The following is a 14,932-nucleotide window of genomic DNA, read 5'->3' on the forward strand; positions in this document are numbered from 1 at the left end:
GGGTGTTTATTAATTTGTACTTTTTTTTTTATATAATGTCACATTCGAGATATTAAATACTCTATTCTCACCACTCCTGCCACCTCTCGTCCATTCTTCCGCGGCTTGTGCAATAGGTGCGTTCCGTGGAGGCCATCATGACGGCAAACACCTGCTGCCACCCATTGGGCACACTGCTGTGGGTGCAGGATTACTGGCAGCACTCTTCAGTGGAGGGGGCTGGTATGGCCACTCGCATGTGCAGGTGAGGAGATGCGAGCGCCTCGCAGTGTCTGACTCTAGGAGAACCGTTGACGTATGAGTGCCTCCCTGGCCCGGCGACCATCCCGGTGAGTCGCGGCTCGGCGCATGGGTCGTCCAACATCCTCTGGCGCGTCCTCCTCCTCCGCCTCCTCCTCCTCCGCCTCCCCCTCCTCCTCCTCCTCCTCCTCGCCCTCGCCTTCCTCAATGTGGGTGGCGGGTGTGGATGGGGCCTCCTCCAGCGGCACCCCCCTCTGTTGGGCCATGTTGTGCAGGGCACAGCAGACAACTATGATTCGTCCCACTCTGAATGGTGTGTATTGGAGCGCTCCCCCAGAACGATCAAGGCACCTGAAGCGCATCTTGAGAAGCCCTATGGTCTGCTCAATTGTAGACCTGGTAGCAGTGTGGCTGTCATTGTACCGACGCTCCGGCTCGGTGATGGGGTTCCTCAGAGGTGTCATGAGCCACGTGTGTAGGGGATACCCCTTGTCGCCGAGGAGCCAGCCGTTGCCGGCATTGGGTGCCTGCAGGATGGGCGGGACGGCGGACTCCCTGAGGACGAAGGCATCGTGGCAGCTGCCGGGGTATCTGGCGCACACGTGTAGAAATCTCTGGCGGTGGTCACAGATGAGCTGGGCGTTCATGGAGTGATACCCCTTCCTGTTGATGAACAGCCCTGGCTCATGCGGAGGTGCCCGTATTGCGATGTGGGTGCAGTCGATTACACCCTGCACCCGTGGGAAGCCGGCCATGGCATGGAATCCAACCGCCCTCTCCATCTGGCTGCGCTCGTCCATGGCGAAGTTGATGTAGTGCGAGGCCCTGCGGAACAACCCATCGGTGACCTGCCTTATGCACTTGTGTGCAGAGGACTGACAGACCTCAGTGATGTCCCCGGTGGCACCCTGGAAGGAACCGGATGCGAAGAAGTTGAGGGCAGTGGTGACTTTGACGGCGACAGGTAGGAAGATGCTGCTTGGTCCATCAGGGAGCAGCTCGTCGTTAAGGAGGCTGCAGATGTCGGCGACTACCTGGCGATTGACTCTGAGCCGACGTATGCACTGCTCCTCGGAGAGGTCCATGAAGCTGAGCCTCGCTCTGTACACCCTGTGCGGAGGGTAGTGCCTCCTGCGACGCATCTCTCTCTGCAGTTGCCCTCCCTCCTGCTGTGCAGGTGGGTGTGCCGCAGCACCGTGTTGGGGGGCCCCACGTCTCCGAGGCGGACGGCGTGGACTGCGAGGCTGCTGGGGCTGGTCATCCTGTTCGTCCTCCGACGATGTCAACGCACCACCCATCTGGCAGGTGTTGGTCTGAGGGGTTGTGCAGGGTAGGTGGGTGGGTCCTCGGACTGGGGCTGCGGTTTCGTGTCGGTCTGTCCTCTGGCTTGGCGGGGGGTGGTGGAGGGCAGGGGTTGCCCTATGTGACGCGGTGGCCTCCTGCGTGGGTGAGGGCTCTCCCCTGTGGAGCGCACCTTGGCACCTGCCACAGGCTGCTGGCTGCAACACGCCTGGTTGGAAAGGGACTGTTTCCCCCAGTGTGTGAAACTCACTGCCTTGAACCTAAAATCCCACACTTCCTCTTTTGACAGCTGCTTCAGCTCATTAACTGACCACAACGAGCAAGTTAAGTACTCTCAAGTGGAACCCCGCTGGCTTTAATTGCCTGCGGGATTCCCACCAGCGGGGCTTGCGCGCGCAGCCCCGCACGTCAGCGCGGTACCCGGAAGTGGCCAGGATTTCGTCGCGATCCGGTCACGTGACTGGATATCGGGATTTTCGGGGCCGCCCCGCTGGGAACCCGCCGGAAACGCGATCGCAAAATCGAGCCCATGGAGTTAGATCACAGATCAGCCATGATCTTATTAAATGGCGGAGCAGGCACGAGGGGCTGAATGGCCTACTCCTGTTCCTATGTTCCTTCTGGTGATGCTGCCCCTGCAATGGTGTTAGCTCGGGAGTTCCAGGATACTGGCCCAACACAATGAAGGAACGGTGATATATGTCCAAGTCAGGATGGTGTGTGACTTGGAGGTGATGGTATTCCTATGACATTGCTCGTGTTGTCCTACTCAGTGATAAAGGTCGCAGAGGAGGGAGATGCTGTTGAAGCAACCTTAGTGAGTTGTTGCAGCATATCCTGTAGATTGCAATATTGTGGCTGCAATATTTACTAAGAATTACAAAGAATGTACAGCACAGAAACAGGCCATTTGGCCCAACAGGTCCATGCCAGTGTTTATGCTCCACACAAGCCACCTCCCACCGTTCTTCATCTAACCCTATCAACATATCCTTCCATTCCCTTCTCCCTCATGTGTTTTTCGAGCTTCACTGAAGTGCATCAATGCTAGTCGCCTCAACCACTCCCTGTAGTAGTGAGTTCCACATTCTTACCACTCTTTGGGTGAAGAATTTTCTCTTGAGTTGCCTATTGTTTCGTTAGTGACTATCTTATATTTATGGCCCCTAGTTCTGGTCTCCCCTGCAAGTGGAAACATCTTTGCTATGTTTACCTTATCAAACCCTTTCATAATATTAAAGACCTCAAATAGGTCACCCCCTTAGTCTCTTTTCTAGAGAAAAGAGCCCCAGCCTATTCAATCTTTCCTTAAAAGATATAACCTCTCATTTTTGGTATCATCCTAGTAAATCTTTTTTGCACCTTCTCCAGTGCCTCTATATCCTTTTTATAGTGTGGAGACCAGAACTGTTCACAGTACTCTGTGTGGTCTAAGCAAGGTTCCGTACAAGTTCAGCATAACTTCTCTGCTTTTCAATTCTATCCCTCCAGAAATGAACCCTAATGCTTGGTTTGCTTTTTTTATGGTCTTACTAACCTGCGTCACTACTTTTAGTGATTTGTGTATCTGTACCCCCAGATTCTTCAGCTCCTCTACACCATTTAAACTCTTACTTTCCAAGGAATACGTGGCCTCCTTATTATTCCTACCAAAATGTACCACCTCACACTTATCTATATTGAAATTCATTTGCCAATTACACATCCATTCTGCAAGTTTATTAATGTCTTCCTCTATTTTGTCACAGTCCTCCTCGGTATTAACTACACCTCCAATTTGGTGTTGTCTGCAAATTTTGAAATTGTGCTTCCGATTCCCGAGTCCAAATCATTTATGTACATGGTGAACAACAGTGGTCCCAGCACCAATCCTTGCTGAACGCCACTTCCCATCTTTTGCTTATTTGAGTAACTACCTTTAACCCTACTCTCTGTTTTCTGTTTTGTAGCCAGCTTGCTATGCATTCTGCTACTTGTCCGCTGATTCCACATGCTCTGACCTTAGTCATGAGTCTACTATGCGGTACCTTAGCGACGGCCTTTTGAAAATCCAAATATATTACATCTACTATATTTCCTTTGTCTACATTTTCTGTTCCTTCTTCAAAGAATTCAATAAAATTGGTTAAGCATAGACCTTCCCCTTTAAAATCCGTGCTGACTATTCTTTATTATATTTTCAGTTTCTAGATGTTTCTCCATTACATCTTTGAGTAGGAATTCCATTATCTTGCCTACCACCAATGTTAAACTAATTGGTTTAAAGTTCCTTGGACTTATGTGTTTCCTTTATTTATAAAGGAAGATAGAATGTGTGCTATGCAATGACCATCTCCAACAAGAGAGAGTCCAACCACCTCCCCTTGATATTCAACGGCATTACCATCGCCAAATCCCCCACCATCAACATCCTGGGGGTCACTATTGGCTAGAACTGAACCAGCCACATAAATACTGTGGCTATAAGAGTAGGTCAGAGGCTGGGTATTCTGTGGCGAGTGACTCACCTCCTAACTCCCCAAAGCCTTTCCACCATCTACAAGGCACAAGTCAGGAGTGTGATGGAATACTCTCCACTTGCCTGGATGAATGCAGCTCCAACACTCAAGAAGCTCAACTCCATCCAGGACAAAGCAGCCCACTTGATCGGCACCCCATCCATCACCTTAAACATTCACTCCCTTCACCAGTGGTGCACCGTGGCTGCAGTGTGTACCATCTACAGGATGCAATGCAGCAACTCGCCAAGGCTTCTTCGACAGCACCTCCCAAACCTGCAACCTCTACCACCTAGTAGGACAAGGGCAGCAGGCACATGGGAACAACACCACCTGCACTTTCCCCTCCAAGTCACACACCATCCCGACTTGAAAATATATCGCCGTTCCTTCATCGTCGCTGGGTCAAAATCCTGGAACTCCCTACCTAACAGCACTGTGGGAGAACCTTCACCACACGGACTGCAGCGGTTCAAGAAGGTGGCTTACCACCACCTTCTCAAGGGCAATTAGGGATTGGCAATAAATGCTGGCCTTGCCAGCGACACCCACATCCCATATACAAATAAAAAAAAATTGCTGTCCGCCAGTCCTCTGGTACTATTCCCTTTTCTAATTAATTTTTATATATATGTAATAGTGCCTCGGCTATCTCTTCCCTAACTTCTTTTAGTATGAGCAGATGCAATCCATCCGGACCGGAGGTTTTACCCTCTCTAAGTTTGATTAGTTTATCAATTATCTCCCCCCTTTCTACCTTAAATGTCTTTGCATGTTTTTTGATCTCTTCTTCTAATGTCATGCCCAGCATATCAATCTCCCTGGTAAATACTGAAGCAAAGTAATTATATAATATTTCTGCCATTTTGCTGTCATTGCCTATGAGTTTATTGTGTGTATCCCTTATTGGCCTATCCCTATCCTGATTTTTCTTTCATTATTTATATGGCTGTAGAATATTTTACTTTTTTTTAATATTCCTTGATAATTTAATTTCCTGGTTCCTTTTTGTCTTCCTAATTGTTTTTCTGACTTCTTTCCTAACCTTTTCGTATTCCCTTTTTGTCATCCTGTCCTTTGTTGTCCACGTACTTAGTGTATGCCTTTTTCTTTAGTTTCAATTTTGACCCTTACTTCGTTATTCGTCCATGGTGTGTCATTACTGGCTAGTTTGTTTTTGCTTTTTAGTGAGATATATTTCTCCTGAACTCTATTGATCACCATTTTAAATGTTTCCCACTGCTATTCTATTTCTTTGTTTGTCAGTAAATTTTTCCAGTTTATTTTTCTTAGTTCCATTCTCATCCCCTCAATATCAGCTTTTTTCCAATTTATTATTTTGGTCTTTGTCTTACTTACGTCCTGCTCAATCTTTACCTTAAACCTTATTATGCTGTGATCGCTATTGCCTATATGTTCCCCTAAGCTTACTTCTCTTATCTGTTCTGGTTCTTTTCCAATTACTCGATCCAGCAGTGCTTCCTTTCTTGTTGTGCTTTTTACATACTGGGTGAGAAATGAGTCCTGCACACATTGTAAAAACTCTATTCCCTATACCCCTTTACCTACCTCTTGCCAGTTTATTTGGGGGCAGTTAAAATCTCCCATGATTATTATATGCCAGTGATGGAGGGGTGAATATTGAGTCCAACTGCAGGAGTGCCAATCAAGTGAACTGCTCTGTCCTGGAGGGTGTCAAGCTTCTTAAATGTTATTCTGGCTGCACCCACCCAGGTGAGCAGTGATTATTCTATCAGACTTGTAGCTATGATATCACTGGTCCAGTTAAGCTTCTGGTCAATCATGATTCCCCAAGATGTTGATGGTGGCAGACTTGACAATGAGTGTCGACACTGAAAGTCAAGAGGAAATGGCTGGGCTTTCTCTTGTTTGAGGTGGTCATTACCTGGCACTTATATGATGATAATGTTACCTGCCACTTGTCAGCCCAAGCTTGGGTGCTGTCCAAGTTCTGCTGTAAACAGAAGTTGTGAATGGAGCTGAAATCTGTGTAATCATCAGTGAACAGCCCTACTCGTGACTTCCGTCATTGTTGAAACATCTGAAGATGGTTGGGCCAAAGGTACTTCTGCAGCAATAACCTGGGACTGCAATGAATGACATGCGACAGCCATAACCCCCTCTGCTGTTTTAACAAACTGATTGCCAACAATCAAATGGATGTTTGAGAGTCACTGGGCTCAATTTTAAAATGGTGATGGGATGGCAGTGAGATGGTGAAGGTGCGCATGGCAAACCCGAATAAACAAAAAAATTATCTTTTCTGACGTGATCACAGTGTAATTGATGGTGATTAAAGGTGTTTCCAGGTTTCGTGTCTGGCAGCCAGCATGATTGACAGGCTGGCTGCCAACAGGAGCTGCAAGGCCGAGGGTGGTGGGGTGGGGGGTTAAGAGAGAGAGAGAGAAACGTCATCTGGTGCTGGAACAGAGTGGAGGGCACTGAAGATTGGGGTAGGGGGGGGTGGTGGGGGGGGGGGGGGAGATTGTGGGGGAGAGAGGGTGAAATCGGTGGGGGGAGGGGGACATCGGAGAGGGAGACATCGGAGCAGGGGGGCTGCAGGTGACGTCAGTGGAAAGGTAGGTTTATTTTGTTTTTTAACATTATGCAATGTTTTTTTATTTAATTTATTTACTTTATTTTTGCCTGATCCAGCCCTTGGGAAAGCCACCCAGGTAAGTTTAAAGTCGGTTTAACCATCTACTATGTCAGAAATAAAGTACCTCAATGAAGTACATTTGGTTCTTTAACTATCATCCCGCCGGCTTTAATTGCTGGCAGGACTTCCGCATTGGGAAGCGCGCGCACACAGGCACGTCCGTGGGAAATCCGGAAGTTGGCAGGTTGGGGCCGGCTTCCTCACCCGCTCAGGATTTTCCCGATTTTTGCAGCCCACCCTGCCCCCAGTGCACCTGCAATTTCATTTGAAAATCAGGGCCATTGTATTTTCTCAACACCTCAGTATGGGGGTTCCTGACCTGCTACGAGCCAGGGCAACACGGGTTTTCTCTGACACCCTCCCAACAGCCAACATCACCAAGCTTGAGGCCAATGGTGAGGCGGTGAGGTATAGGGACTAAGTAGCTGAAGATTATATTACCAATGATGAGGCAAAAGGAGGGAAGATGCTCAGAAGGCCAAAGTCGAAGGGTGTTGGAAGGGATATAAGGCTTGAGAAGGTTGCAGAGAGAAGGCAGGAGAAGCCTTGGAGAGTTGTGAAGATGAGCACAGAGTTTAAGTCCCATGTGTTGGGGAAGGAGAGCCAGTGCAAGTCAATGAGGATAGGAGTGATGGAGAAGCAGAACTGAGGACTAAGGGTGGGATAGGATATGGGCAACTGAATTTTGGACAGGTTTGAATTTATGGAGAGTGAAAGATGGGATCTTGGCAAGAGGGATGTTGGAGAAATCAAGTCTGGAGGAGACAAAAGCAGAGATAACAGTTTCAACACTAATGAGATGAGGTTCGGGTGGAGGCAAGCGATGTTGTGGAGATTGAAATTAATGATCTTGATGATGGACTGCATGTAAGAATTGAAGCTCAGTTCTGAGTTGAACCAGGAATCTAAGGTTTTGCATGGCCTGATTCTTGCTGAGTAAGTCACCAGGAAGGGGGATGGAGTCATTGGCAAGAGAGTGAAGTTCATATGGGGCAATGAAAATGATGACTGTAGACTTCTCAAGGTTCAGTTTGAGGGAGTTTTGACTCATACATAACAACGTCAGTCAAGCAGTCCAACAACACAGTGGTGGTTGTGGGGTTGAGGGAAGTGGTGGTGAGCCAGAGCTGGATGTCATCAGCTAACCCCATGCCTGTTCATGATGTCACCGAGGGACAGCATGTAGATGAAGAGGAGTCCAAGGACAGATCCTTGACAGTTTCCAGAGATGACAATGCAAAGTGGGAAGAGAAACCATTGCTGGAGATGTGCTGGCTGTGTGGCCACAGGTAAGAATGGAACCAAACGTGGTCCTTGGATTTCATTCCCATTGCTCCTGATTCCTCTGCTGGTATACTGGATACGCTGGTATGCACTGCTAACACCTAAGGCCTCTACGCACCACAGCTGGACACCTGGATCTACCTCTGTTGCTTGACTCTCCACTCCTCCTTGGCCCTCTTTTTCCATTGGACAACCTCAATCAGTACGGCCGCTGATACTCTGCCCCTTGAACAGCTCCTGAATTCACTCCCTCTCCACAACTGTCTCCAAACTTGCATGTTGGTTTGTCAATGCTTCAAGTTAATTTCACCCTGTCTAAAAGTCAACTTCATTCCACCACTGGATGTCCAACCTAAATTTGGATAAGCCTCTCCCTCCATATAAACTCCTCTATCCAACAACCTAATCTTCCTCTCTCGTTGGCCATTCCACCCAAAACTCGGGCCTCATTCTCCTCTGCCAAAACTGCTTGTTACTCCTGAATCAATCCTGGAAGGCAAAGATAACCCTTGGTTTATTTTCTCTACTACCGACCTTTTCCTTGCTCCCTGTCCCTTCTACCCTCACCTCCAACAAGTGTGAGGAGCTCATGGGCATTTTTGTCACTAATAAATTGAGACCATCGTTCAGCTTCCCCTGTTGCTATCCCTACCTTCCCCTTGCCCATCAAGCCAAACCATCTCCCAGGTACCCCATGCCTTAGCCCTGAACCCATGTCTTTCTCTAATTTCTCTGCCCTCTCTGAGCTCATCCTGTCCATGAGACCCACCTCCTGCTTCCTTGACCCCATACCCAGGAAACCGCTGATCAGACTTCTCTTCCTGATCTCATGCTAGTTGATATTGGAAAAGGTTCCCCCTCCTCAAAAATCCTACCCTCAACCAGTCCTTATAAACTGCTGCCACATCTCCAACTTCCTTTTCCTCTCCAAAGTTTTTGAACATGTTTTCACCTCCCAAATTTGTGCCCATCTTTCCTCCAACTCTATGTTTGAATCTCTGCAATCAGGTTTCCATCTCTGCCCCACCACCAAAAAGGCTCTAACCAATGTCACAAATGACTGTGACCATGGTGCACTATCACTCTTTATCTTCTCTGCAGCCTTTCACAGGGTCGACCGCACCATTCTTCTCCAACATCTCTCCTCTGTTGTCCAGCTCAGTGAGACTGCCCTCACTTGTTTCTACTCTCATCTATCCAATCATAACCAGAGCATCTCCAGCAATGGCTTCCCTTCCTAATCCCACACCATTACCTCTGGAGACCTCCAAGGGCCTATCTTTGACCCTCTGAACTGTACACTGATGGCACCCAGCTCTTCATCTCCACCACCTCTGTCAAACCCTTTATTGCCTCTGTGTTGCCTTCTTGTCCAACATGTAGTCTTGGATGAGCCAAATTTCCTCCAATTAAACATAGGTAAGACTGAATCCATCATCTTCGGTCCCCACCACAAAATCTGTATCCTTGCCTCTGATTCTACCCCCTCCCAGCCACTGTCTCAGATTGAACCAAGTGGTCAATAGTTGATTAGGGCCGGGATTGAGGGAGCAGGAGATGAGCTGGGAAACAGTAGGAGGGTAGATGAAGTGAAACTGCAGAGTGATGAAGGAATCAGAGGTAGGATAGATAGGGACCTTAGGGTGGGCAAGAGAAGGGGAAGAGGAAAGGGAGGTGGCAGCAGAGTAAACTGCATAGATGGTCTCAATCTTAGAGAAAAAATTCATGAGCTCTTTGCATTTGGCATTGGAAATGAGGGTGGAGAGGACAAGGGAAAGAGATTTGAGAAGGCGGTCATGGAAAAAAAGAGCTGTAGGTTTTCAGATAATTCTAGAGTAGGGAGGATTTGGTGTGAGGCAGGGAGGCACGGTGGCATGGTAGTACTTAACATGGTTAAGCCAAGACTAGACCAGTCATACACCGGGTATGCTCAGGTTTACAGCCCTTTGACTTAAGGGAGTGAGGGTGGGGAATGTACTGGGGGATTGGCAGGGGAAGCCCAGAATATAGGGAGTAGGGAGTTTGAAAGTAGATTAGTGAGAGAACTGGGGGGGGCCTTTTCCATGGTTAGATGGTAAAGATGGAATGGGTTTGGAGAAAAGCAGGGCGAGGAGAAAGTGGTCAGAGATAGCTTTGTCAGTGATTGAGTTCTTGGAAGTGGAGAGGCCATATGGAATAGTGGGGTTGAGAGATGTGACAGTGGATGTGGATGGAGGAATTTATGTGAAAGGGTGATTGAATGAGAGTAGGAAGGCAGGAAAGTCAGAGGGGAACAGTCTAGGGGGGTTTAGATGTAGGTAGAAGTCCCTGAGGATGAGGAGTGGCTTGGTGCAGAGACTAAGGGAGGAGAGAAGGGACGAGATCTTGGTGAGGAAGTTGGCATGTGGCTTGGGAAGACAGTACCTGATAAGGTGTGAGGTAGGAAGTATGGAAGTAAGGTGCTTGAAACTGTTGAATGTGCCAAAGGAGTAGGCAGAGAGACCAAAACGGGATTTGGAGATACAAGCTACTCCACTACCACTGCGGTTTGGGCAAGACAAGTGCTGGAATTCGTAGCCAGGCAAGAAAACTTCATGAAGGGAAAGGATTTGCCACCCGTTAGCCAAGTTTCTGCCACCACCAGGATATCAATAGTTTCAGCCTTGATATGGTCATAAGATGGTAAAGGCTGGATATTCAAAATGGTTCCCTCACTTTTTTCCTGTATCTGCATCTTTGGGTCTATTAATTCCTTCCTTAATTTAGATTTGAAGGATTCAAAATAAATTTCTCCTGCTTTCTTAATCCAGAGTGGGGGCATTGCTCCTCCTGATTGCTTGTTTATAGAGGGTGGGGACAGTCATCACGTGGTGGTAACTCTGTGACATCAAGATCAACCACATAATTTTGTAGAACCAACCTGGCAAGGGACAGACTCTTTAGTGTACTTCACTGAAGAATAAAGACACTGGCTAGGTAGGTAATCCACATTCACCTATCTTGTGCCTTCATTTCTTCAACTGCATATATTCTTCATACAGCAAAACAAGATTCTAGCGATTGATGGAAAGTACCCATTCTGGTAAACCAATTAGTCTGTGAGAATGCCAAGTAAAGACAAATCGTTTTTCCATTTCTGTGTCTTATAATGTGGCGATATTCGCTATTCTAGTTTTCAGTGAACTTTCACTATCAAAGAAACCATCATAACTTAAGCCATGAAACCAGTTCAGTTCTGGCTTTAGCAAAAGACCTGGCCACTTACAACCTACGTAACTGTTTCCTCAACGAGAATGGACAGATCTTCTCAACAAAATCCTCCCAGTGCAAAATTACAAGCCATTAATCTGGAGGTTAGAGGAGTGAGGATACAAGCGTCCCACGCCAGAGCTTGGCCGCACCTGTGTAAAGCTCGTGGAAGACGGTTGGTGGAAAGAATGCCGCGTGCGAACAAGTGAGTTTGGAAACGTCACAGGGGAAGGAAGAGATGCCGTTAGGCGCCTGGTGAGTACGGATTACGCCATCTTACTACCACCGGTGGTCAAATCGATTCGTAAGGACGAGGTACTGCGTCCTTTCAATAGGGCGGAAAGCGTGCGGAACTGTTTTTATTGGTAATAAATTTCTTCGAGAGGATGGGCAATGTTACGTGAGGGAGGGGAAGAAGTTTGGCCGAGCGTTCTTTCTCGTTCAATGTATAATGGAAATGGTTATGGTTATAAAACGGATTGATTAGTATTATGGTTTTGTGCTCTGTGCTCGTTCAGCCTCAAACCATTAGAGTTTCGCAGCACTGCTGCTGAAGAAGCAGAGCTGGGTCATTTAGAACGGAGAGGTTATACTTATCAGGAAAGGCTGAACAGGCTGGGGCTCTTCTCTCTGGAAAGAAGGCGAGGGGTGACCTAATAGAGGTCTTTAAAATTATGGAGGGGTTTGAAATGGTAGATGTTGAGAAGACTTGTGGGGGTGACCAAAACCAGGGGCCATAAATGTAAGATAGTTACCAATAAATCCAAGAGGGAATTCAGGAGAAACTTATTTACCCAAGGAGTAAAATTGGAACTCGCTACCACAAAGAGTAGTTGAGGCGAATAGCATAGGTGCATTTAAAAGGAAGCTGGATAAGCATAGGAGGGAGAAAAGAATAGGATGTGCTGATAATGTTAGATGAAGAGGGGTGGGAGAAGGCTCGTGTGGAGCATTCGGCCTCACTGGCATAGACCAGTGGGGCCGAATGGCTTGTTTCTGTGCTGTAGATTCTATGTGATCACAAAATAAAATTTTGCAGTTATCACTATTTTCACAAACCTTGCTTTACTTGTTAATGGTTCAAAATTAATCTTTTTTTAAAAAAAGCGTGAGTTTACAGAATTGTTTTACCTGGTTACCCTGTTGTATATCACTTCAAAGAAACTTTAAAAAGTATATCTATTAAAAGCTGTCAGAGAAACTGGGAGCTTAAGAAGGATTGACAGCATTAGCAGCGTCGAAGATTATTTTTTTAAACGTCCTGTAAAAGAATAAGGAACACTTTTAAGAAGATAGCCAAAAGTTTAGAATTTGAAATTGAATGACTGACGGTAAACCTGTGAATGAGCTGAGTGGCATCTACAATTGGCCATGACCTCAGAAATGACTGTAACACTAAATCAGCAAGAGAACAAAGTAAGCACACCACAAAGAATTAAAACTCCTTTCACATTGCAACTGTAGTCGACTAAAATATAATATAAAATAAAAAAATTATATTTTATATGTAAAATATAAAAATAATGCAGCCGCCCAAAGTCGAAAGACCAAAAAAAGGCATCAGATTTCCAATGGCAAAGAAGTGAAAGCAGGTGGAAACAAAAGGAAGTACCACCGCCAAAGAATAATTGAATACCAATTAACACCAAGACTCAATTTGATAGACTGATGAGGCTGATTTATACCAACTTATGCCCATTTTTAATTCGGGTTTATTCTAATTGTATTGGGAGGATACTTCGGTGTTTTTTGACATGGGCAAAATGAGCACAGCTTAGGGTGCAGCTTCCAGGCCCCTCGCTATCTGCCTCTATGGGAGGTGGATGGAGGGCTAAGGATGAGATGAGTGACAGCAGGCTGAGGGGAGGATAAAGGATTTGAGCAAGTAGTTCAAAGGGGAAAAGGTAGGGCTACTGATGGGTGTGGGTGTGTGTATGTATGTGTGTGTGTGTTGTAGGAAAGGGAATGGGTGGTGGTAAGGTGAAAGGATAGATGACATGATGGGAAAGTCATGAGGAAATAGCAAGGTAGCCACTGAAGGATATATTTTTCCAGCAACTGCCAGCCCAAATACAGCCAGTTATCGATGGTGGCTCCTTTCCCACCACCTTCTATCCTCCTCTATCTGAAATGAAAGGAAAGGCACAGAGAGAAATAGTTAAAAAGAGAAAAGCAGAAGAAAAGAGACAGACAGAACCAGAGATAGAGAGAGCAATAGCAACACATAAACAGTAGAGACAGATAAAAGAAAGACCATATTCTCAGATTTGCCATGTACAACATCGAGGAGGATTGACTAGCAATATATTAAAAACTTCTATCTGCATGCAATTTTTTCAGCTGTTTGCATTATCATTTTTTTCTCAACTGCATAATGGCACTGGTTACGTATACTTGTCATGCTGTAATTATACCCTTCAGCCACCTTTCCAGTGGAATACTACAACAGCACCACTGGTGGGAAAGTGTGCTTAAAATGTGGGAAGTTTATGTAGGCAGCTTCCATTACAAATGTGGATACAAGAATTTGGAATCGGAAAAAGTTGGCACAAAATTATGATAGTGAAAACAGGAAGTGTGAGATGACATAAGATTTTTAATATATAAACATTAAGATTTGAAGATTTAAGGCAAAATATGGTTTAAAAGGAAGATCAATAATAAAATAAGAGTGCAAGATTGTAGATATCAAACAATATCATCTCCTTAAATGAAATTCAATGCCATATTCAAATTCACCATGGAAATACATTTTAGGGAGAATAATTCCTGAAGTTTCTGATACTTGATGCTGCTTAGGGTAAATGGAATGTTGATATAATTGGAAAGCTTTATAGGAGATCTTTGTGGAACCTTGTGGAGATCTGGATTTACACCTTGCCAGTTGACCTGTCAGAACATCATGCTGGAGGCCTGTCAGCACAGTGAAGTGGCAGATACTCAATATTGTCCAAGGTCCAGGATTCATAGCAATTATGAAGTGCTAACTACATCATAAGGAGGAGTGGTTGTTCTTAGGAATGTTGTTGTGGACAATCCTGAAGTGGTTTTCTGCTTACAGACTAGTTTGTAGTCTAGAGCATCTGTTGCCAACTTTACAGGAAGTGTCCTGGATCTCTTAAAATATTGTTTAAGAATTTTAGGTCTAATGGTAACAGCCATCTTTGTAATTCCCAGTGCTTAACTTTTTAACATGGCAATTTCAGTGGAACCGACTCAGCCAAAAATCCCCCACAGAGCTCCACTTTCCCAATCAGAAAGGATCATCTGGCCCTGAGTTCTCAACTTCACATGTTAATCACAGAAGTACTATGGGGCAAATCTATGCAACAGCCTCCTCCCCAGCTGATGTTGATAAACATATGCTTTCCTATCTGCAGGGCTAAAAACAAACATTCCATTGAACAAATCAATTGATTGGAACTAAGGGCAAAAACTGTAGTTCTGGAATGTTTCAGACAATAATAACGATCAAGCTGGCATGTGTGTGATGGGACAAAACTACAATGATCTATGGTAGTCATGATGTGGAGATGCCGGTGATGGACTGGGGTTGACAATTGTAAACAATTTTACAACACCAAGTTATAGTCCAGCAATTTTATTTTAAATTCACAAGATTTCGGAGGCTTCCTCCTGAGGAAGGAGGAAGCCTCCGAAAGCTTGTGAATTTAAAATAAAATTGCTGGACTATAACTTG

General features: G+C 45.8%; 1 protein-coding gene across 1 annotated transcript in view; it reads left to right on the top strand.

The window, feature by feature from the left end:
- The first annotated feature begins 7,869 nt into the window (after window positions 1-7,869).
- LOC137332202 (meiosis-specific kinetochore protein-like) overlaps window positions 7,870-14,932 on the top strand; it is a 93,854-nt gene continuing 86,791 nt past the window's right edge. Inside the window, exons 1-2 of the mRNA XM_067995898.1 lie at window positions 7,870-8,009; window positions 11,751-11,818. Coding sequence (XP_067851999.1) covers window positions 7,870-8,009; window positions 11,751-11,818 — 208 coding nt within the window. The remainder of the gene's footprint in view (window positions 8,010-11,750; window positions 11,819-14,932) is intronic.

This window comes from Heptranchias perlo, chromosome 14 (genome assembly GCF_035084215.1).
Source record: "Heptranchias perlo isolate sHepPer1 chromosome 14, sHepPer1.hap1, whole genome shotgun sequence".
NCBI classification, from domain to species: Eukaryota; Metazoa; Chordata; class Chondrichthyes; order Hexanchiformes; family Hexanchidae; genus Heptranchias; species Heptranchias perlo.